This window comes from Branchiostoma floridae, chromosome 7, assembly GCF_000003815.2.
Source record: "Branchiostoma floridae strain S238N-H82 chromosome 7, Bfl_VNyyK, whole genome shotgun sequence".
Taxonomy (NCBI): domain Eukaryota; kingdom Metazoa; phylum Chordata; class Leptocardii; order Amphioxiformes; family Branchiostomatidae; genus Branchiostoma; species Branchiostoma floridae.
The window spans coordinates 1864326-1887672 of record NC_049985.1 but is presented as its reverse complement, the minus strand read 5'-3'; the positions used below and the strand labels follow the sequence as shown (position 1 = coordinate 1887672).

Below are 23347 nucleotides of genomic sequence, written 5' to 3'. Positions count from 1 at the left end.
ATCTATTGGAAAATAACACTCCCTTCTGCAGTGGAATGTCTCTGTAAGATTCAAGCAACATCATATGATTGCCCTCCTTTTTTCCCTCCATTTGTCATTGCTACAGTGGCCACGCTTGCCAGGTTATTGTATCTTTGTGTCAGCATTTGAGGGTTAGATTTCAAATGCAGCTTTGAATCTCAATGTGTTAGGAAGTTCTTTTGATAATAAAAATCAGCAACTTTGGTCATTCCTACGCCAAAAAGCAATTACTGGATATGATTTGGAAAATATCCAGTTGCTTGTGTAATTGTTCTTTGGGGTATCATATTACCTGGATGTCTAACCTTCATTGACGTATCTTTGGTCATTCCTGTTTTGCTCAGTAACTGAAATTGGCATTGGATATTTGGGTACACAAACAGGTGGCCTTCGGGCCTTGCACTGAGCCAACAGTTACTCAATAAAACAAAACTATGTCTGATTGTTCTGAAAATTATTTAAGTTTATAGATTTAGAGAACTCACAGAATGTTTTAGTGAAAAGTACACACTAGACATTGATGTATACCAATAGCAAGAACACAAAAGAAGTTAGAACATCATAAACTTTTGCCTACCAGTAGGAAATAGGTTTCATCAATAATATTCAAAATTTTATAGTTCAATGTTGAAACTTATTCAGCTGCTTGAGTTGTCTTTTTTGTAGTTGTAACGTTTATAGTGTTTATTATTTTCATTGGATGTCCAACCTTTGTCAATGAACTACCTTTAAGGTTATCATTACTTCACCCCTTGCTCTAGTTTCACAGATGTTGGTTTCTCCCCCAGGTTACGATAAACGCGATCAACACCACCCTGCCGATGCACGACACCAGGTTTGAGATACTGGGGGTGGAGGAAGGAAATGGGACGTACCTAACCATGGAGCATAGAGACCGACCACAAGTACCGGTACGTATATAGATATAGAATACAACACGGTGTATTCCGTATCATCCGAGGCACCAGCCCGACCGCGGGTAGGATCGCCTGAAGGCCGGAGGGTGATCCGACCCACGGCAGGGCTGGGACTGAGGGTGATGCGGAATACACCGTGTTGTATTTTATCTATGTCATACTCACCTGAGAAAACATATGTTTGGATATGAAATGCACCAGAAGTTGAGAAAATGTTGTGTCCTCGAACAAAAAATTGTAACCACAGCAATTCTAACGTCCGAATCCGGTATTCTAATTTTCAACTGTGACACACTCGGCCCGCTCGAAATAGTTCGATTTACTCGAAAGAAGCTCGTGTGATACAACTTCCAAGCCTGTGTGATGCAGAAAGTTATCACACGGTCCGGAACACCTGTATCAAATGTTTTCTCGCCCAGGTATGACATAAATAGATATAGTATACAACACGGGCAATCGTCAGAGGTAAGATCGAGCAAACTCAGATGCTCAAGTTTATTGCAAAGAAAAGAGCCAAAAAACGCGACATCGACTGGACTTCACGTCGACAACTTCGTCAAATCGAACAAAAGAATTGGACAAAGACTGAAGCAAAACAGTTGTTTCAGTTATTCGCCTGGAATATTCTTGGCCATCCGGGTAGTAGTTCACTTCTAATAAATTGTATGTTTGCTTCTGCTACCAAAGAAACTTGAAATGGTTAACTGATCGCTTTTAGGTGTTGGAATGGCTGTTCGAATGAGCACTCTAGAACCCATTCCTTAATTCTCTCATCAACTGATGTCATCACCAAAAGATTTCAATATAAATGTACAGTTCCCCAGACGGGTAGCAGAAGCAATCATAGGTGGAGCAAACTAGTAGCCAGATGGTACCCAAGCTAATCAGCAGGAGCCTTTCTATTAATTGCGTTTTCATTTGACAGAATAATTTTTTAAGACAGAGTTAATTATTAAAGGCAGGAAATGTAGGCTCCGAGCAGCTTTACTTTTTGGTCCTATCAAAATGTAGGCAGCTGCAAAAGCATTGTTATTGCAAATTAATTATTAATACTCATTAAGTCTGTTATTAGTTGTAACATGATGAAGGGTAAATGAAAGTGAGGGCTTATATTTTGAAGTTGACTTGGAACAGGGTGATAGAAATGTTGCTTCTTTAACAGGGAGAAGTTTTAAGGTAGAAGTGGGGCATGGCTGAGCAAATTCTCAAAATAAATTCATGGGGGCAATACTCTGGTGCAAAAGTTTTGAAATAATGAGAGTTGAATTAGTTATTGCCTGAACTGTTTTTCTGTAGTAACTGTTGCAGTTTTCAACACTGTATTTTGTTGTTGATACCTTTTGAAACAGCCTTACACATTTGCGGGCAATACTCTGGCATGGAAGTCTCTCTTGCACAGTGTGTATCTGCCATATTTAACCATTCACATGATGATATCCAAGCCAGTAACAGAAGAATTACATGTTGTTTTTTCCTGTAGTTTACGTTGAAGCCGCACCACTACTCAGTCTGGCTGGTGGAAGTTGTTGCACCGAAGGAGGAGGGAGTCTTCCAAGGCAGCTTTAACATCATCACAGATCATGAGGTAACATGGCAAGTTTCTTACTTCACCCTGTAAATTTGTTTACTTTTGCTGTGGTTTATTTCCCAATAGAAGGGAACATGCGTGTTTACTTTTTTTTCCATCATCACAGATCTTGAGGTAACTTAGAAAGTTTTTTACTTCATTCCAAGGGATTGTTTACTTTCACGATGGTTTTATTTCCCAATATGAGAGATGAGGAGGATTTTTTAATGTTTGATTCACAGTTGAAACATTTCATACAGAAGTCCAACAACGTATTCATAGTGTTATAGGTTATCAATCCATAGTGAAGACATCACCACCAAAATGAAAACCACCAAAATGAAACCACTATGAAAGTTTGGACTTTTCCGTTTTTTCTGACAAGAAGGGAAATTTCTTACGTCCGTCTAACTTCAATGCATCAAGTGATGCCTCCAAAATACAGTAAAATAATCAGCACCATGGACAAGGACCGCTTTATATGTGTCCTACTGTAACAGTTCTCTCATAGTCTCATCAGTACTCCGCAACTTAATGGTGTCGAAAACAACTTATTGGCAATTCAGAATTATCGACATTGACGTGAACAGAGTTTAATAATTCATGTCCACTTCCATCCTCATTACGACCTCGTTTGGAAAATTGCCAGGTCCAGAAGGGTCGGGATTTAGCATCTGCTAATAAAGATTCCTCAGGTTAAATATTTCATCTATGACGGGGACCGTTCCTGTAGTGATTGCACATGAGAAGATGCCTCTTTGTTATCTGTTACTGCGAACCGTTGCGGGGCCGGGACATTGATGTTGACACTTTCAATTTGGGAAGTCGTTCTTCAGATTTGCCTCCTTGTTTGGAGCACTTTATTTCGATTTCATACTTGATGTGAAGAACTTTGCAACTCAGAAAGAACTGAGTCAGCTTACAGATAGGTCTCATGTGGCAGAGACTGTCGTTCTCAGGTATAAGCCAATGCTGCAGGATTGATGAAAATTAATTTTTTACCATGGTCAATATCAACTGGTGAAGTGCTCAGATGAATTGAATGCACTTAAATTTCACTGTACCATCAATAAAGATATACCCTTGAAATTGATACAGGGATTCCAATTCTAAATTCTGTTTAAGTGCAAAGTGGCAAGTATTTGATGGGTCTAGCTTAAGGGTTGCCATGTGGAAATGGATAAAGGAAAGGGAGTACAGTTAAACCTGTAACAGAGTGACTGTCTTTGAACCTGTGAGAGTGGCTGCCTTTGAATTAGGACCACCTGGCCATTGTAGCCATTTTGTTGTTGTTGAGGCAACCATAAAGAGTCTAAACTGGCCATGTGTCAAATGTAGCCACTATGGGTAGGTTTGACTGTACTTGAGTGTGTCAATGATGGTTAGACACCCAGGTAATAAGATACGCCAAAAAGCAGTTACTCAAGCAACTGGATATGATACGCCAGTGACACTGATGATAAAAGACACTGGATGGCTGTCTGAAACGTCTGACCGTTTTCACAATCATATCCAGTTGCTTGAGTAACTGCTTTTTGGTGTACTTGAGTAGTTTAAAGTAGACTACAAGGTATATTGTATACCTTTGTTTCATCTTATGAATTGTCCCTGTGTTTCAGACGTTGCAGATTCCCATGTCAGCCCGGGTGGCCCTGGGCAGCATCACCGCTAAAGAGATTAGATTTCCTGCTACATTTCCTGTAAGTAACCAACATGCATGAACTTTTGCAAAGCACACATTTTCATTTATAAAGATTATTACGCTATTCCCATACACAAAGCACGTACCAACAAGCTTTGGATCAGTCCTCTGATCCTCTTCAATTGGAATGACCCAAAGCCTATATGCATGTCACATGATCCGAACAAAAGTCAGCTACAGATCAGAGGGATTTTGGTAAGCTTTTTACATGGTGTACGGATAGACTTGTTTTGTAGCATTTCTGAACCTTTTCAAGTTGAAATGAACCCAAGCCAACATGTATGTCACATGATCCAATCAAAAGTGTAATGTCTGCAATAAATCAGAGGGATTTTAGTTTACTAAGCTCTTTGCATGGAAGTAGCATTTAAATCTTTGTAATGTCAATGACAGTCACATTTTAATCTTTCCATGTAGGACTTAATTTGTAGGTCATTATTCATTTATCTATGACATTTCATTTTATAACAAGCTTGCTGATAAATCGGAAACATTGGTTATGCCTGGGCTGTGATACACAGACATGCAAAAAGAGACACAAATATGGCTGATAGTGCTTCTTGCCATAAAAGTATAAGACCTTCTTGATCAATAATAACTTAAGGCCACACCAACTCAATTTGTTGGTTCAAAAGATGAAAGAATATGCTTAACTGGAAAACATCATGACAACAAAGCCCAAGGACCTGGTGTATGCCTTGGAGCACTCAAGTTTATGGAGCACTCAGGTTCATGGTTGATTCAAGTTTTCCTCCCTGCTTGTTGCATTTATGATATCCGCTTGCTATACATTATATTTTCACTTTAAAAATCCGTGAACCAGCAAATTTAATTGGTGTGGCCTTAACACCACATTTAAACATAAAAGTATTTCAACCTTCAGGAAGATTTAGGTTAATAAATCCCACTTTCTGTAACATTGTTGACATTGTTTTTCAGGGAAAGGTTGCCCACAAGTCCATATTTGTTCAGAGCTCCTTCTCGTATAAAACCAAAGTGGACTCCTTAGTTCCAGTTTCACCTGCAGATGATCGCTTCTACTTCAAAAAGAAGGACTCCATTAAAACAGAGGTGGAACCCAATAAAAAGACAAAGGTAAGGGTGAAGGGTGGTACAGTTGCTCCAATGGCAAGAATGCTATTGATTTATCATTATTTATCGATTAGATGTTATACATAATGTAGTTGGAGAAAGTTGTTCCAATAATGTTAGGAAAGTTTTTCTGATGTTAGCATCCTCGTTCTGCTAAAGTATATATACTGGTAGATAGTTCTGCACTTTTGGTTACATGAGTACATGACTGCAACAGGAAGGCAGTTTCACAAACATAATAGTGTAAATGCATTTCGAGGGGATTTGATTTCGCACTGGTTTTGAGCTGATGGCAAAGCAGCCTCATGAAAACGGCGAACACAAAACCACGTGAACATTTCTGCATTTGTAATACTTAAAATGCATGTCCTTCTCCACTTTTCTGCAAATGTCAATGTCAATGATGTGACCAATTTTTTTATCTTCTTTCTTGCAGATTGGCACTCTGTTCTTTGACCCAAGGCTGGAGTGTTTGGATGACTGTTATGTTGGATTGCCAACTTCTACAGCAGGTGGGTTTAGTTTTGGTTACTGCATGGGGCAATGGGCTCGTTGTCATTTAGATGTCGAAATGCTGTCGCCTGACTTTACGGCTTGATATGGAGAAAATTATAGACAACATCACTGGTTCCTTCATTTTTCCATAACCCCTGTAATGTTTCACAAAAGATGCACAACAACATTCGTATTGGTTGATGGCTTAGACGGTTATTATAGCCACGGATCGGATTTCACACCCTAAAAAAAGACGGTTATTATAGCCACGGATCGGATTTCACACCCTAAAAAATGGCTGTCGCCTGAGACGAAACGAAGAATTCAAATAGTAGCCAAAAATGTAACAATTCAGTTCCCAGAATAATTGTTCGGCAGGTGAAACCAGCTACCCAGGCCCTCTGCCCGATCACGTCAGATCGCTCCTGTCACTGATCTTGGAGGCTGTGTGAGGTGGTTTATGCCTGTCGCCAGATTCTGTAACAAACGTTACCACCATGCGTACGATGGTTGCCACGGTTTTATTATCCACGTATAAGACTAGAAATGACCGTTTTCGTGACGCTGCACAGTTTTTCTGGCTTCTTAAAGAAACAAGAAAGGGTTGTTGACTGTTATTTGTATCCAACCTTGCTTAACAGAATGTTGTACAGAAATGACTGTAACAAACGTTACCATTGTTCGATGCTATCTAAGCTTTCTCTTTGACTTGGTGTAAACAAGGTATCCACTTTTCAAATGTCCCTTGGGACATCCACGTATACCTAAATGATGTCGTCAATAAGGTAAGTCCTATAGAAGAAAACAGGGTAAAGTTTACTATTGTAACAAACGTTACCGGTAACGTTTGTTACCTGCCCTGTAATGTATTACCAATGGGACCGAAAATAATAAGTTGCCATTTTTTGGCTATGGTTAAAAGAGGAATTTTCCTAAACAACCAGGTAGTTTTCACTGAAAATAAAGCCGATTTATTTTTCGACCGAAAAAAGGCCATTTTCGACATTTCAATGAGAACGAGTGAATGAAGTCTTGCCATCAAGTTTAGTAGTAAGTAGTAATATCCAGTATTTGATTATACTGCTGCTGGGTTGTCTGACTAGTTAGGCTGCACACTTTGCAGGGATTTAGCTTTAGAGTAGAATATATTCAGGGTGGTTTCTAATCAAGGTTTAAACGAGGTGGTAACCAGGCAAAAGACGGAACAAGCAAGATTAGGAACTCAAGCTACTTATAGAGGACATAGAGCTTCAGGTCAACAAGCTTCTCTCTGTCATGCTCAACAGGGATTCGTGGCCACTTCCGTGTCACCTCTTAGAGGATGAACTGAACTCAACTTAGTTTTCAGTGAATAGGTTAGGTGCAGCGACAACAACGAACATCAAACCACTGCAAAAAATATCAACATTTACAGTATTTCTGTTTACAGATTTTGTGAAGAAGATACATTGTCTGAAAAGACTACAGCTAATACTATTATGTGGATCATATCATAGTCATCCACTGTCTTATCATATCTTAATATGTGTTATGATATATAACCAATAGCACAATAAATAACGGCCCCTGTCCATGGTACTGATTACATTACTGTGCTGCGAGATTGTAATTCGTGTAAGGATAAGGTCCATATAAAGATTCTGCATGATATACATTTTTGTACATAATGAATAACATGCTTATAGCTTGTACAAGTACCAACCAGTGTGTTCCTTAATTCTATCCCATGATAGAACTAGGAACAGCCATTTTTGAACGTTTCTGTGTTATCAACCCAGAATCAATTTCAGCTTTCTTTTCAAGCTATGATGATAACTGTGATGACAGAATGGAAAGTGTTATCATTGAATAGATAGATATAGATAATCTGGAACAAAGAATGGAGTAATTGTTTGGTGCTGGCTTATTATGCCGAAGGGCAGTCATTCAAGATATTTAAGATACAGATATGCAGTTGATTTATATAATGTTACTTATATTCTGAGAAAGCTGGTAGGTTACACCATAAGGATGTATACATTATACACATACGTAGACAGTATGTATCCTCACACATAGTTTTAGTCTCACTAACAAACTTATCTTCTGTTTCAGATGGGCACCAATGGCTATCAAGTCTGACTCTAGACAAGGAAGCGGGCGACATAGACTCTCAGCTATATCAGAACTTTCTCACAAAGTGGACCGATCTTAAAACGTCAGGCCAAACAAGGTAAAGCTTAGTCATACATGTACATAGACTCTCATTTATATCAGAACTTTCTCACAAAGTTGACTGATCTTAAAACGAAAACGTCAGGCCAAACAACTGGGAGTAAAGCTTAGTTATACTTGCAATCTCTGTGTCATCTTTTTTAAAATTAATGTCTTCAAACCACAAACTTGTGCAGAAAATGGCTTGCATGTCACTGAATTATACAGTTGTTACAGTGTTACAGTGAGTTATTTAAAATAATGAGCAATTACACAACAGATTATTACCATTTACTGCTGTCATAATATTAGCAAACATAGAACATTCACCTAGTGTATTTTTGGATGACATATAGCAGGATATCTTTGTGGACTTTGCTTTGAAGATTGAAAGATTCCAGCTAGAAAACTATGGATCTTGTGCATCAGAATGCATATCTCATGCAGAAATCCCTGTGATGTGGCAAACATAGCATCATTGGGTTATGGCGTTCACCACTTATATTGATTGTTGTTTGTTTGTTTATTTTAGTCCGAATGTGACCCTGCACATCAGCACGTCCCTAGTGAAGGGTCCCCTGACCACGGCAAGTGTACAGCTCCAATTCCCAACCCTCGTTACCGACCAGAACCTCGACTTCCCTCTCACACATGTAGGCGGCAAGTCGGTAAGTTCTTCATTCCTTCTTCTTCTTCTTCTAGTAGGCCTTTGGGTTAGACCATTGACAAACGGTGCAATGGCCAAGTGAGTAGAGTGTTTGACTTGCATTTAGTATTTTGTGAGTTTGAGCTCAGTTGACTTATACCGAAATTGGTCCTCACTGCTTTTTCTGCTTAGTATTCAGCATTAGGAAAGAGTATTGTAGTATTGTATTGTATACACACCGCGTGACCAGTGGACTAGCCACCTGCTGTAGTGATTGCACAAAGCTGTGTGGCTCAAGGGCTATTGAAACATCAGGAACTGGTCAATTCAAGGTCCATGAGTACTCTCCAAGCAGATAAAGGGTGGAAAAACATCGTGTTTTTTGACTGCACGGTTTCTCTGACAGTTGCTTTGTGAGTAGGGAGACTGACTAGCCTACTTATCTATAGACCGTACCTTTGGAGGGAATACTAAGAATAAGCTTCAAGTAGATGATGGGATGGAAGATCATGATATTTTCTAACTGCCTGTCATATCTGCCAGCCATCTGATGCTGCTTGCTGATTAGGTCTGTTGATGATTGTTGTTTTTGTTGTTGTTTTCCAGACGAGAAGGCTAACGATACAGAACCCAGCAGACGTTCCTATCCTGGTGCAACTGGTCCCCCTGGCACTCTACCCCAATGCCTCGTCTGTCCTGGAGTACATACACCACTCGTAAGTACAGCTTGGTTAGTTTCTCATGACCAGTAAACTGTCTTTGGGCCGAACACATCAGTTTTGTACAGTAAGTTAGACTGAACTGCAAGGTTTGATCCACTCACACTGCAACGCCTTGTCTGTCCTAGAGTACATCCACAACTTGTAAGTACAGGACTGGAAATTCATTATTGTGACACTGGTGCTCCAGTAATCGAAAAAATTTTCGTGAACTGGAAAACAATTGGATGCGCAGTAGTATCCATTATTTGAATATACTGTTGCTGGGTTCGCTGAAAAGGGTAGGCAGCAGTTGGATAGTCCTCACACCGCGCTTCTATGTGGGTCTTTCTGCAGCACAGAATAAAGTAGAATATCGGCAACCTCTCTTCAGAGCTTGAATCTGAAATCCTAAAGCTTGCTTTAAAACCTAAACAAGTAATACATCAATTTCAAGAATATTATTGTACAGTTACTGTAGTACTTTACGTACATGTATATAACCTCAATATCTAGCTATGCTGGTGCACCCGCACGTCAAAAAGTAGGTGGACAGCTCGAAAAATCTGGATACACAAAATGTACTCAGTATATCCAGTTCCAAACCATCCACCGCTCGTCATTCCAGCTGTTAGATAATGATGGATATTGAATAAAGCAGAATGTCTTTAAAACTCTTTTCAAAACCTTACAGCCTCTGTTTAGAGCTTAAATCTGAAGTCCTAAAGCTTACTTTAAAACTTGAACAAGTAATACAACAAAGGTTTCAGTATTCTTTTCTGACACTTAGATGTCAAGAATATACAAAATATTAGTGTGCGGTAGTACCTTTACAAACATGTGACCTCCACAACTATCTAGCTGCACTGGTGCACCCAGTTATCCAAAAGTACAATGTAGGTGGACAGCTAGAAAGATTTGGACATGTACCCAGTATATCCAGTCCTGAAACCATCCACCAGTCGTCAGTACAGCCGATAGTTAGATAATGATGGACGACATCCTGACATTGACCTATGAAGTCCCATCTGGGTAATTTAGACCACAAAGCGGAGATAATGAACTTGGGAACGACGCACACCTGGCTTAAGCGCAGGCAGATTACATGGGGGCGCACAGTGTCATTGGTTTGAGTGATTGTTGCGGAATTGGAAGTTGTGATCATTGAAAGCTGTAAGGGCATTCTTCATTAAGTCGGTGTCACCCTATCAATTACCTTTGGCAGAATTTGTTGATCGCTGATCATCTACATGTACTACTGTTGTAATGCCTCCTGGTGATCCTGTTGAAAACTGCAGCTAAAGTAGTCTGTTACATGTATGTATGTATGAATGAACAAATATGATTTAACAACCTCACTCTTTTTTTTACAGCATTGATCCCCACAACAAGATATTTGAATTGACGGCCGACAGTGACATCTTTTATATCCTGGACACAGAAAACAAAAACGTAAGTTATCACCTGCATGTTTCAAAGGTCTTTAACCCTAGTAAAGTGCAGTTCGTCTCAGAACATCAATGCATATCAACATATATGGAGGCAAAGTATGATGATTTTTCAATTGCTGAGTGGGTAACATGGCTGTACCACAGCATTTTAGCCAAGCATACAAAGTCACCCCCACTCCTATGTATACGTTCTATTATGTTCAGAGGTCTGATTCTTCATGCCCACCCATGCATATGCAGGACCGAAGCCATAGTGGCCAAAAGACAAGTGCAAGACGTGAAAGACTCTACCACATCTCAAGCCTATCCAAGTAAAGTAAAATCAAGACGTAACTCACAAGATTCACAGAATTCGGCCCTTTGACATTTACGCTAACGTTTGTTGGTATCCCCACACCTAGGTGTCTACATCTAGAAGCATAGCCACGCAGAGGTCCATGGTGGAAAGCAAGCTCGGTGTTCGTCCCAACAGAACGGTCGTGACGACGTCCATAGCGCCAGGGGCGGAGTTCTCTGTCCATGTGGGATTCACACCGAAAAGCTCTGAGGCACAAGTTCTGACGGCTATATTTATCAGGTGGGGAGCATTGGCGTTTATGCTGTCTATATCAGTTGAAGAGTTGAGGCTGTAAGCTTTGCAGTTGTGCACATGCAAGTGCCATAATTTTGGGCTAGCCCACCTGTAGTGTTGTGTGTTCAATTATAACTGCTTTGTAGAGAAAGCAGTATGTACATGTACATAAAGTCTAGTATGACCAGGGTTTGAGCTCACAAGCAAGTGAGGAAAGATGTTTACTGTTTACTGTAAAAGTGCCTTTCTGGAGGACACAGTATCTGGCCAGAAATGCTAGGATTCAAACTTGTGACCACTTCATCTTGTGTCCTCTAGCCAAGGAATGCAGCCATTCAATTCCACTGATGAGATACATGGATGTGTTTCCTCAGGAAATTAACTTGATGATCCAGCATGATAACTTTCTTTCTTTTATTCATCAAATCAACAGAGTTACAGTACACTTTGAATGCCATTGATTTTACAACATGGAGTAAAGACACAATACATAATAACTAGACACAGTAGGCAAGACATGAACAGTGCATAAAAAAAACACACTTAAAAACACTTTATAAACACTTAAACTTTAAAACACTTTAAGAAACACTTTAAAAGCATGATTATGTGTTTCCTCAGGAACAACCTGACGATCCTGGATGCTGTGATCGCCTCGGGTCAGGGTGCGCGGGAAGAGTTCCGTCTGGGCAACAGGAAACCCGGCAAGGGCACCAAGCTCAAGTTCGACCTGAAGGAGGAGCATCTGGCAGACTGTAACAGTGAGTCATCCACTTGTTGTTGGTTTGTCTGTCCTCTATGTTTTGCAGGGCTGGAAAGCAAAGTTCTTTGTACAAGTGTTTACGCCTAGCTAAAGTTTTGGCCTTCCTCAGGGTAATACTGACTGGGTTCTACCTTGTACTGCAGCTAGTTGTCACTGCTGCAGTATGAGGATGTAGCTTATAAACACAGGAGATAAACTACGTCATATATGAGACAGCATCGTTCACGCTTTTGCAGCAACACCTAGCTATAATGCAAAGTAGAGCAAATGAGTGTTGCAATGAGGAAGGTGACAGTAAAATAACAAAACAAAGCATGATCAAAGAGACCAACTATTTCTTAGTATTCATTTTGCTAACTAAAAGGGCTTATTAGAAGAGATACCAGTGTCCTTTCTCTGTGCATGCCCCCATTTGCTGCAGATATTTGGCACCAGACAAAAGATCAAACAAAAAGCCTACAGTAGCCTGGTTAGACCCCACCTTGAATATGCCTGTGCAGCTTGGGATCCTTACCACAAAGACCACATTGCCAAACTCGAGGCGGTCCAAAACAGAGCAGCCAGATTTGTTTCAAACGTCCCGAACTGTCCAAATTCTCAGACAAGCGTTTCTAAACTAGTTTCAGACCTGGGTTGGGATACACTCAAAAACAAAAGAACAGCAAACAGACTTACCATCCTCCAGAAATCTAGATATGACCTCCTAGCCCTACCGGTCGATCATTACTTGCAACTGAACCCTAGGCAATCCCGACACAATCATCCAAATTCATATAAACCCATTAAGACTAATAAAGACTGCCTCAAATATTCATTTTTCCCAAGAACTGCCACTGATTGGAATACTTTACCATACTCTACCACACTTCAAGCTAACCCCACTAAGTTTAAGGAAGAGGCATTACAACATCTAAGGAACAGCCAATAACACAACAGCACTACGCCCTGGGTGGTTTGCCCCAACAAACTAGGGGTGTTGCCCAGTATCAGAACAAGAACAAGAACCAGAATTCTACTCTAATGCATTGGTCCATTTTTTTCAATTACAGGAACTCTAAAAGCAAGGGTCCCCAACTTCACGGTCAGGAAAACGTTTATGGCGAAGAACGCGGGTCAGCTGCCCATCCAAGTGACTCAGATGGAGATTAACGGACAGCTGTGTCAGGGTTACGGGTTCAGGGTCCTGAACTGCGAACCTTTTACCATCAGCCCGAATGAAACGCACAGAGTGGACATCGCGTAAGTACTGCTCAGTAGCGCCACCTGGCAGGCTTGTTTGGGACTGCATCTCATAAGACAAGATTGGTGTTTAATTGCCAGGCTTGTAATATATCTAGACTCTTATACAATGTCATGTATTTACTTGATTGTGTGACATGTGACAATAAGATTGCATTTTTTTAAATTCTTTTTCAAACTCATGGTGTAGAACTTTTTGAATCTACAATACAATGTTTGGTTATGCAGATGAATTGATGTGAAGTGATTTTAAACTTGTAAAAAAGATTTTTCTCCCAGTGTCAATTGTAGAATGTTGGTAACTTCAAATTTGAGAAGCCACTTTCCCAATTTCAAAGGAATCATGCATGTTGCAAAGGCTCCAAGTTTACATGCTGTTTCAATGAGCATAATTCTTTCTATACATTATTCCACCTTCATTACTATGATCAGCATCTAGTTAAAGAGATTTTGCTATGAATTTAAAAGTATTTATTCATTCCAGTGTCTAGGGAGTTATGAAGTGACCAATTTTCTGTATATTCTTTCCTCGACAGTTTTACACCAGACTTCACGCTCGCTCAGGTACAGAGGGAGTTGTGGATAACAACGGCACGTGAGCAGGTCCTGAAGTACACTCTCCTAGCCAAGGTCCCCCACAACAAGCTCGGCCCCTGCGCCGCCGCCATGCCCCGACCCCCCTGGGAGCACATGCTGTACGTTTCCTGCGCATTCCTCATGACTGTCTTATTTATTGGAGTCCTCATGGCAGCTTACCTGGAATCAGAACGCATCACCGAGCCATTGAACAGAAGAAACCTGAGCAACGACTTGCAACAACACCAGCAACAGCAGAATTTACATCCGCCGGACAAGTTAAACCCTTTCGACTTGAGGAGAGATGTGGATAGAGGAAAATCCTTACATCACGATGTTATGGACGGTACCCACGATCAGAATGGTAGCACGGTAAAACGTAAAAAAGACCCCTCCCCACCGAGTGGGGGAGGGTCTGTAACACCGACACTGCTGAACAACAGAGTAGTGACCAGCCAAGCAGTAAACAACGGCAAGACCAACATTACTGTCGTCAGTGAGAAGAAATTCTTACCCGACAAAATAAAACACAACAACCTAGGCAACCACGGCCAAGCGTCGTTTGTCGACAACATGCACGAAGACCCCAACAGCAAACGCACCCGGCCCTCGAAACAACGCAACCTCGAGGACTGGGAAACACTCGACACCATGGAAAACTGTAAATCTGAAGACAGATTCGATGAAGTAGAACTCCCGCCAAAAGCAAATAAGGATGGAAAAGGTCGAAGGTCATCAGAGCCGCTAACCTCTTTGCAGGAAGACCTTAGTTTGGAGGCAACGCAAGAATCGCCAAATTCTTCCTCGCCACAAAGACGTAAGTTTTCTTTCTTTTACTAGGTCTTCTATCTGAAGGTCCACCCTGGTGTGCTGTAGACGAAATACAAGCCACGTCTCAAGCATAACAAGCTACTTTTTACCTTAACCAATATGTAGACCCAGGTAGCTTAAGATAAATTTAAGGTAATGAAATACAGGATACTCCTATACTAGTTCTATCCCTGTGAGACTTAGTGCTCCAGTAGACGAGAGGGTGGAGAAGGAATTGCACACCCCTCCTTCACCATAAAAAGTCATGTCCAGGTCAGGCAAACAGGTAAATGCCTGTCTGCCTGCTCATCTGTCGAATCGACAGGAGAACCATTAAAAAAAACAACTCCAATACTACTACTGAGCTAGGTACATTGTGTTGTCTAAGGTTTATGTTGCATTCTTCAAAATAGGAAAAGCCCCTCCCCCAGGCAATCCCTGAAGCAGTAGTTGTACTTTTTACTTGTCCATAACTCGAGTTTTGTAGACACATACCTTTTATAGTTTGTTTGTTGTTTTGGTGATAAATGGATGCTTTTTTGCAGGAGGGGGAAAAGTAAAGCCAAAGAGAAAGTTGAAGACAGCGCTAAGAAGAGAAGAGAAAGAGCGCCGAGCGCGGGAAAGAAAGGAGGCCATGAAGGAACCGATCCCCGACGACGCCTCGTCGACAACGACGGAAAACTCCAACCCAGATCTGGAGTCCATTGACAAGGACAGCAAAGATGTAAGGAAAATGTTCATTTATCCACCTATTCATCGATTCATTTTCTTTCATTCATTCATTCACTCCAGTTGTCTTTGTTTTACAACTTCTGAAAATAAAGTGGGAGGAGAGTAACTTTCAAAAAGAAAGTTTGAGAAAACTGCAACTATCCATACTCATTGATGGTACTGTATCTGAATGTTCGGTGTATGCGAACTAATTTTGATACTAAGTGATCCCTAATTCTCACAAGTTGCTATCCAGATCTAGGGGTTTGTTTTATCACAGAAATAAAACAGTGACATTGTCACAGTAGCCCATATGTTAAACACATGAACTCCCAGTCACACGTTGTCATACCATGTGCATGTTTTAAAAATACATGTATTTTAAAAAATGTTTCTGGTATTGTAATATGTATAATTTTTTTAGCCATGTTGATAAATCTTTTTTCAGACTTCTAGCGTTCTCTCAGACCTTTCGGACCAACTAGAGCCCTTCGGTCCCCCGGACCACGGGAAGGATAAACCAAAAACCAAGTCCAAGAAGGAGCCCCTGACAATGGATCCCGAGGACTTCAAGCCGTTCGAGAAGGCTCGATCAAAATCACGCCGGTCGGACAAGGAGAATCTTTACGGCAATGTCATGCGGCCGAGGTAGGTATACTAATTACACAAAAGTGTTTTCCCAAGGCCACTCTAACTCAACTTGTTATTTATTAGGGGTGGGTACCAGTAGGTGCCAGTACGGTGTACTGGTACAAAAACGTGTTTCTTGTTAGCCCGGTCCAGAAAAACCTGACATGAAAAACATGTGGACCGAATGTTGGACCAATTCGAAAATAAACAGATTATACCTGCAGGCATTCACACGTTTTGGGGCTTACAGATCCAAGAAAATAAGAAGAGCGAAGTAGAGGAGAGCTGATAGTCATTTTTACCAAGCTTCTACAGTCAAACCTAGTCTAAAACAGAGGCAGTTAGTGTTGTATACATGACTCGGATAGGAATTTAAAACATCAATGGACGTCAGAATCTGACGTCCATTGATGTTTTAAACTCTTATCCGAGTCATGTACACAACACTGGGTCAGATACTCCACCAAACGGAAGTCTTTGTAGCAAAATGGACCATTGGTTTGAGTATCGCCCATTAACAATTTTTAACAGACTATTAGGTCCAGGTTCAGGTCCAAACTTGGCCCCACGGTTGTCTGTTTGCAGCTGGTTAGGATAGGATAAAGGTTGTGGACAGATTTTCAGAACATTTGGTGCTGTCTGTGGTGCTGAATTCCTTGGCGATATTTATGTGCATCTTTTATATTCCAGCTCCTCGGAAATGTCAGGATTGTTACTAGATTTTACAGAAGAGGGTATAGCACAAGCAGCAGAGAGGCGAAGACGGTATAAATGAAAAAAAAAAAAACATTCATTAATGTGGTGTATAATCTAAGGGTACAAATTGCTTCCCCATTGGGTCATTTCAGCTGAAAGAAGTAGTGGTTTGGTGGTTTGGTTAAGGAGGTTCCCTATCTACATTCACATATGTGGTATATAAGGTGCTGTGAGGACAATATCTTGATATCCCAAGTGGAAGTAAGCTTAAGGTGACTGCCGGGCAAAGAATTCTGTACCTTTCAGGACAGCAGAATGAAAAGGAACAAGTGGATGGTGTTGCTAACATTTCTATGCTTAGTCTATTGCAGTGGGTTAAAGCATCTCTTCTACAGAATGCAGTAAACAGCGTTCAACACTTTTAAATGATAGCGATTTCAACCTCTTTCCAGCAATATTTGTTAATGTTGTTCATTTGGAAGACTGAGATTTTGTCCCTTTCCCTACAGTACTTTGGAACTCCCGTACACGACGGCGCTGGAAGCGAGCGAGAGACAGGCCAAAGGGCTGACGTCTCCTCACTCCATCGCAGCCAGTGTGGCCAAGAGAGCGCTGAAGAAGAACAGGAAAGGCAGAGGTATAGTGATTTTTTTATTATTTTTTCAGCTTATCATGAGGTACTGGGGACAGTCGTACAAACTCAGTTATCTATCATCTTAGATGAACAGTGATTTTTACCGTGTCAATTTATCGGCCTCTCATTAAGTCTTCTTGATAAATTGACTTAAAAGTAACTTTTTAAATCGTCGTTGTGATACCCTTCTATTGCACTTGTTACTTATCAATATCCAAACCTGTGAATTTGTAAGTTGAAGCTTTTAGCACAAGTTAACATTCCCATGTTCTTCTCTATCTTTTCCTGTCCAGATGAGAAGAGTGACACCAGTAGTGAGGGTGGAAAGGACTCCCCTCCCCCTCTGTGGGACCTCCCAAAATCAGGCTCCGCTAGTGGTAAGCACAGTGTTTTAAGTCTTTGGTTCAGACAATCCTATAGTTTTATACTATGTTAGAAACTCGTGTCATGAATTTACAGAGGAGATTGTACAGTTAAACACAAAAAATGCAAAAATAGAACCACATTTAAGTTTGAATTGCCTAGTACAATGTACAACTAAAGTTGGACACTGTTTTATATTGATAACGACTATCTTGTACATTTTTTATGTTAGAGTTATTATTAGCCCAGGAGGAGATGATCTGACCTACATATGAAAGATATGAATGAACTAGCAAAAACTGTAGGGAGACAGGAATGAGAATTTAGTCAGTTTGTAATGTATATGACTCGTAAAATCTCCTTCTATAAATTTTTCTCGTTCTAAGCCTGTTCTCTTGTCTTTGTTCCCCAGAAGACAGCTTGCACCAGCTCTCCCTGCAGACCCGACAGGCAGGACATCTCCTCCGTGATGAGATCCTCTCCTCCGGCAGTCTGTCCCCCTCATCCCCCACCCCCCTCACAGGAAACGCCCCCCAGGTAAGTTTGTTTGTTTGTTTGTTTGTTTGTACCTCTCCTATGGCAGTCTGTCCCTCTCCTCACCAACTCCCCTCACAGGAAATGCCCCCCAGGTAAGTTTGTTTGTTTGTTTGTTCCACTCCTCCGGCAGTCTGTCCCCCTCCTCACCAACACCCCTCACAGGGAATGCCCCTCAGGTAAGTTTGTTTGTTTGTTTGTTTGTTTGTTCCTCTCCTCCGGCAGTCTGTCCCTCTCCTCACCAACCCCCCTCACAGGGAACGCCCCTCAGGTAAGTTTGTTTGTTTGTTTGTTTGTTTGTTTGTTTGTTTCCCACCCGTGGGTCACTGGAAACGCCCCCCAGGTAAGTTTGTTTGTTTCTCTCCTCCAGCAGTCTGTCCCCGTCCTCACCAACACCCCTCACCGGAAACGCCCCTCAGGTTAGTTTGTTTGTTTGTTTGTTTGTTTGTTCCTCTCCTCCGGCAGTCTGTCCCCCTCCTCACCAACACCCCTCACAGGGAACGCCCCCCAGGTGAATTTGTTTTACATAACTGACAAACTGCCTTTAGGTGTGACACACCAGTTTTGTATAGTCAGCAAAAAACATTGTTTAGTAACTCTCCCAAGTAGAGCTATTTCGTGAAACCAAGCAAAATGTCAGCAGGAAGTAAACATGAAAAGATCTTTCATTTTGTTTCCTTCTTTAAGCAGAATTGATGAATAATCACTTTGGGTCTGATACAAGTTAGTTACAGTACGTTTAGGCTGCGTTACACCGGATTATTAGGTTAGATATCATCATCATCATCATCTTTGCCGCATGATTTTTAGCTGAGTTGTGTAAGGAAAAAGATATGAAGTGCCTTTCCCAAGGGCACAACATTGGTGCCTGCTTGGGATTCGAACCCAGAACCTTTAGATTCTAAGTCAAAAACCCTAAAAGTAACCACAAACCCACTCTGTCGCTGTAGGTCGCCAGCCGACTGACCGGCAGCAGCTATAGCAGTGTGGTCAGCGGCGCCAACAAGCGGAAGACGGTTTCCAAGACCCTGTCGGCACCGATGGACCCCCTGGCTTCTGCCTTCACCCCGGCTAGCACGTCTCAGAAGAACCCAGGTAGGGTGTCACATGTGCACAATGTAGATGTATTGATAAGGAATATCATACATGATACTGTAAATGCATTTAAGTTCGTGGGGATTTAATTTCGCGGTAGCGGGAAAATGGACTTTTCGCGGTGGTTTTAATTTCGCGGTAGCACCATGCACTGCAGTCTCTAACTGTTATGGAAAAATGTTCGTGGTGAAGCAGCCACCGCGAAAACCGCGAACATTAATCCATCATGAACATTTCTGCATTTATAGTACTAGTAGTTGCTGCCTAGCTCTCTGCATGTATTGTGTTGTTAAACATACAAACATGTGGTAGCATTGTACAAAGAAGTTGTACGATTGTATCTTACATGTAGAGTCAATTAAGCCCTCTTCATCTTCATCGATACTGGTGATTTTAACTAAGGAAAGGCATAGTTCAAGCACTCGATCTTTATTCTTCGACGTAACTTGGGTAACTTGGGTACCATCCTCTGTATTAACAGAGATGGGATCAATCATCTTCTACTGTCACAGAAAAAGAAGTTTAACCTAATACAATACAGTTTAGTGTTAGACTTTAGACTACAGTAGTTGCTTACTATATACTGTTTACCATTGTCTGTGTTTAATTTTTTGTCACCTGCAATTAGCTCACAGGCAAGAACTTGCAATTAACGGATAGCTTACTCAGTGGTTATCAAGCAAGAAGACCAGTGGTTACCACGGAGGATGGTAGCATTAGAAGATACATTTTGTAAGCCTTTATGTAAGCTAAGCTGTATCCAGACTGAAGTTTTCCTCTCTGTTCCAGGAGTGATTGGCTCCAAGACGATGCCCCCCAAGTCCCTGTCGATGACGTCCCTGAAGCGGAACCCGTGGCGGCCGTCCGGCCCTGACAGTTCCAACACCAGTTCCGAGAGCAGCAGTCCAGGTGCATCCTGGGCCGGCGCTCCACAGCGACTCACCAGCGGGTTCACCAGCGAGGGCAATGTGCCGTCGGCATTCTTCAGCGATGGTAGGTGGCGCTTTTTGTTGCCTTTGCTAAGAAGGTTGTTAGTGTTTCCAGTGGTGTTCGTGAACAGCATATCTCGAGAATCCGTGGATAGATCATCTTTTTCATGTTTGATATGTTGGTAGATGTTTGCCAAATGAAGAAATGATCAGAATATGGTCCACCAGCAACATTCTATGGTACTGCCATTTTTTGTATCTCTTTTGTTTTGAACAAGCTATGGTCACGGCTTTTGGGTGGTAGTTAGCCCTTGGCAATATATCTTATATTGTGAACTATAAGCTGTGCTGCAGAATAAAAGATTGCATGTAGATCACAGTCATGCATACATGATACAGACACTCTCTGTTCAGGCAATGTCTAGATTTAAGGCTGTTGATAATTTCACATAGTTTCATAATTTGTGGATACTAGCAAAGTGCCTTACTACAACTGAAAAATGTCCCCCCGAAGAGTTTGGATATTCACACGTGCCCATGTTTGCTGTTCCAGTGTCTCCCTTCCCTCCCACCCCAACTGGAACTGAGTACAAGGGCGCTCCTGCATCGATGAAGGACTCCGCTGTCGGGTTTGAGCGCAGCATCAAGAGACCAAGGGAGGCTGGTGAGTGCGTGTATAGGGTAGACCGGTACTTACACAATTGCGATTCTTGTTTGTTTTGCAAATATAGCTTCATTTAAGCAGTAAGCTTCTGAGTGAGCTTAGACAAACAGGTATGATGTGAAACTAAGACAAAGTAGAGGCAGTGCAAAGAAGGATCTTATTCACAACTTAAGTGTATTCCAAACAAAGTAATAGGATATTGTGGGGTCAAAGTAAAGTATATTGTGGGGTTCTGTGGCGTAGGTGCAAGGTATTTGGTCCTGGGTTCAAATCCTTTGATATGCCACCATTCTTGTGCCCTTGGGAAAGGCACTTTACACTACTTCCCTCACTTCACTGCCTTGTACCACTGAAGTCAGGCTCCCATTTTATTATTATTGCCCCTGGGTGGAGATGAGGAAAGTTGTGTGTGAAGTGCCTTTCCCAATGACACAACGTTTTAGAATAGAAAGAATAGAATCTGTGTCCTCTCAATCTTCTCTATGCTAGCCTAGCCACACACGGCCTTTCAACACCACATACAATGATGAACTGTCTTGCTAACCTGCCATCTTGTCCACAGACCCCTTCTCCTCCAGCTGGGAAGGTGTCTTCAACCCTGCTGCTAATGTCAACAACCTGCTCGAGGAGGACCCCCAGCCAACCTTTGACCCCCAGGCGACCTTTCACCCCTTCGGAACCGTGGCGGGCACCAGTGCACTCTGGGATACCCCATCATTCTCTAGTGCAATGGGCGAGCAGCCGCCATGGTCCCGAGAGACCGGATCCCCACAAAGGCCATCACCGGTGAGAACTGTTTTCAAATTGTTTCTATTCTATTCATCTTTTTGTTTCACACAAGCAGTGAACAGTTTTGAAGTTACTCAGCAAGCTACATTGCATCATTGAATCGGATCATTTGATTGGATCAAATAACAGGAGCCATTTGACTCTTTAGCATCAACCTTGTCTTGACTTTCAAGGACTTATCAAGGCGGTTAAGCCTCCTTGGCCTTATTTTTGTTCTTACTGGACTATGTAAAATTTGTCATCACGTCAGTTAGAAATCAATTCATAGATTTTCTTAAAATGTCAGTTAGACAACATATCTTGCTGACCAGTCACTGATGAAAAGTAGTGGATACAACGTGAATTGCCCGGCCATTTTCAGATCTACCCAGTTGCATGAGTAACGATCTTCTCGCATAAATTAGATCAAGTTCAAATTATAACCTTTTTTTTTTTTAATAAACTTCTTCTTCCCAATGCACAGCTCCTGTCCACCAGTGCCCCAACAAGCATGTGGGATATCCCAGCATCCTCTGCGGAGGCGCTGTGGAGCATGCCCAGTACGACCTCCAGCGCCGGCCTGTTCCCCTCCATCTGGCCGCCGTCCCCGGACAACCTGCAAGGGGGAGCCGCTGCACACCCTGATGGAAACGGCCAGGAGAAGCAAGAGGTAGTGTGCATTCAGTATTTCTTGCAGTGATCTCATTTCGTGGTAGAACTAGACATTTTTTAAGCTTTTTATTGTCATAAGGTCAAGGTTGAAACAATTTTGTAGTACACTAGTAATACACTGGAAAGCATATGCCGTGTTAAGAGGGAGCTTACTGCATGTGAGAACAGCTATGAAGATGTACAACAGTCACAAGGCCAAATGTAAGAAACAAGTTATGGTATAATAAGGGCATTTCAAAACATAAGGGTTAGGTCACTCACACTCACTCATGGCCCGTAACCTCAGTGGTTGTAGGGCTCCACGACATCCATCAGCAGTGTTAGGTATAATGTGTGAAATAGTGGAAGATAAACTGTGGTAGAACATTAGTTTTTTAAAATTTTTTGTTAAACCCCTGCCTTTTCCCGTTCCCCAGGCCCAGTCAGCCGTGTCCCGCCTCGGATCCCTCTTCAGCAACAGCATCTGGGGGCCCTCCCTGGCCGGCGTGAACTCCGACCCCTGGGCACCTGCACCCAAGAAGGACGACAACTAGGGCAAAACCTCATCCCTGATTGGTTGAAGCAAATTTTACTGATCCCTGATTGGTTGAAGCAAATTTAACTGATGTCTGATTGGTTGAAGGAAACTTTGCTGGTCTCCAATTGGTTGAAAGAAATTCTCTGGTCCCTGATTGGTGGAAGCAAATTTTGCTGATCCCTGATTGGTGGAAGCAAGTTTTCCTTTTCTGATCTATATTTTTCATGTTTTTTGTCATGTTTCATCATTTGATACGGTGCAAAGAAGTAGTCACCTCATATTTGCTGCCTTTGTAAAACTTAAAAGTGCCGCCTTGATATTTCAATGCAGATGGACTGTTTGCATTCTGTGTTAGAGAATATGTAACAAAATTATCCTATGTCTTTTGAATTG

The 23347-nt window shown here is 41.7% G+C and overlaps 2 protein-coding genes across 2 annotated transcripts in view; both read left to right on the top strand.

Annotated features, from left to right (window-relative positions):
- Positions 1 to 20758, top strand: part of LOC118419274 (transmembrane protein 131-like) — a 123479-nt gene extending 102721 nt beyond the window's left edge. The window contains exons 17-38 of the mRNA XM_035825621.1: positions 810 to 932; positions 2419 to 2523; positions 4125 to 4205; positions 5147 to 5302; positions 5736 to 5811; positions 7889 to 8006; positions 8520 to 8655; positions 9240 to 9349; positions 10705 to 10783; positions 11184 to 11359; positions 11975 to 12114; positions 13166 to 13355; positions 13892 to 14748; positions 15287 to 15465; positions 15901 to 16100; positions 16773 to 16847; positions 17288 to 17415; positions 17706 to 17789; positions 18188 to 18312; positions 19260 to 19404; positions 20194 to 20397; positions 20748 to 20758. Coding sequence (XP_035681514.1) covers positions 810 to 932; positions 2419 to 2523; positions 4125 to 4205; positions 5147 to 5302; positions 5736 to 5811; positions 7889 to 8006; positions 8520 to 8655; positions 9240 to 9349; positions 10705 to 10783; positions 11184 to 11359; positions 11975 to 12114; positions 13166 to 13355; positions 13892 to 14748; positions 15287 to 15465; positions 15901 to 16100; positions 16773 to 16847; positions 17288 to 17415; positions 17706 to 17789; positions 18188 to 18312; positions 19260 to 19404; positions 20194 to 20397; positions 20748 to 20758 — 3498 coding nt within the window. The remainder of the gene's footprint in view (positions 1 to 809; positions 933 to 2418; positions 2524 to 4124; positions 4206 to 5146; positions 5303 to 5735; positions 5812 to 7888; positions 8007 to 8519; positions 8656 to 9239; positions 9350 to 10704; positions 10784 to 11183; positions 11360 to 11974; positions 12115 to 13165; positions 13356 to 13891; positions 14749 to 15286; positions 15466 to 15900; positions 16101 to 16772; positions 16848 to 17287; positions 17416 to 17705; positions 17790 to 18187; positions 18313 to 19259; positions 19405 to 20193; positions 20398 to 20747) is intronic.
- Positions 20759 to 20891: 133 nt separating this feature from the next.
- Positions 20892 to 23100, top strand: LOC118418922. Its single transcript, XM_035825065.1, has 4 exons — positions 20892 to 20997; positions 21560 to 21783; positions 22250 to 22435; positions 22854 to 23100. Exons 1-4 carry the CDS (start codon positions 20943 to 20945, stop codon positions 22968 to 22970), a joined length of 582 nt encoding a protein of 193 aa, XP_035680958.1. The 5' UTR covers positions 20892 to 20942; the 3' UTR covers positions 22971 to 23100.
- Positions 23101 to 23347: the final 247 nt, after the last annotated feature.

What these genes read in the sequence shown, in the direction of transcription:
- LOC118418922 (XM_035825065.1), top strand. Translation starts at nt 20,943, where the DNA reads ATGAAGGACTCCGCTGTCGGGTTTGAGCGCAGCATCAAGAGACCAAGG. An exon ending in CAAGAGACCAAGGGAGGCTG is followed by an intron (nt 20,998 to 21,559) that starts GTGAGTGCGTGT and finishes TCTTGTCCACAG; the next exon opens with ACCCCTTCTCCTCCAGCTGG. An exon ending in ACGGCCAGGAGAAGCAAGAG is followed by an intron (nt 22,436 to 22,853) that starts GTAGTGTGCATT and finishes CCCGTTCCCCAG; the next exon opens with GCCCAGTCAGCCGTGTCCCG.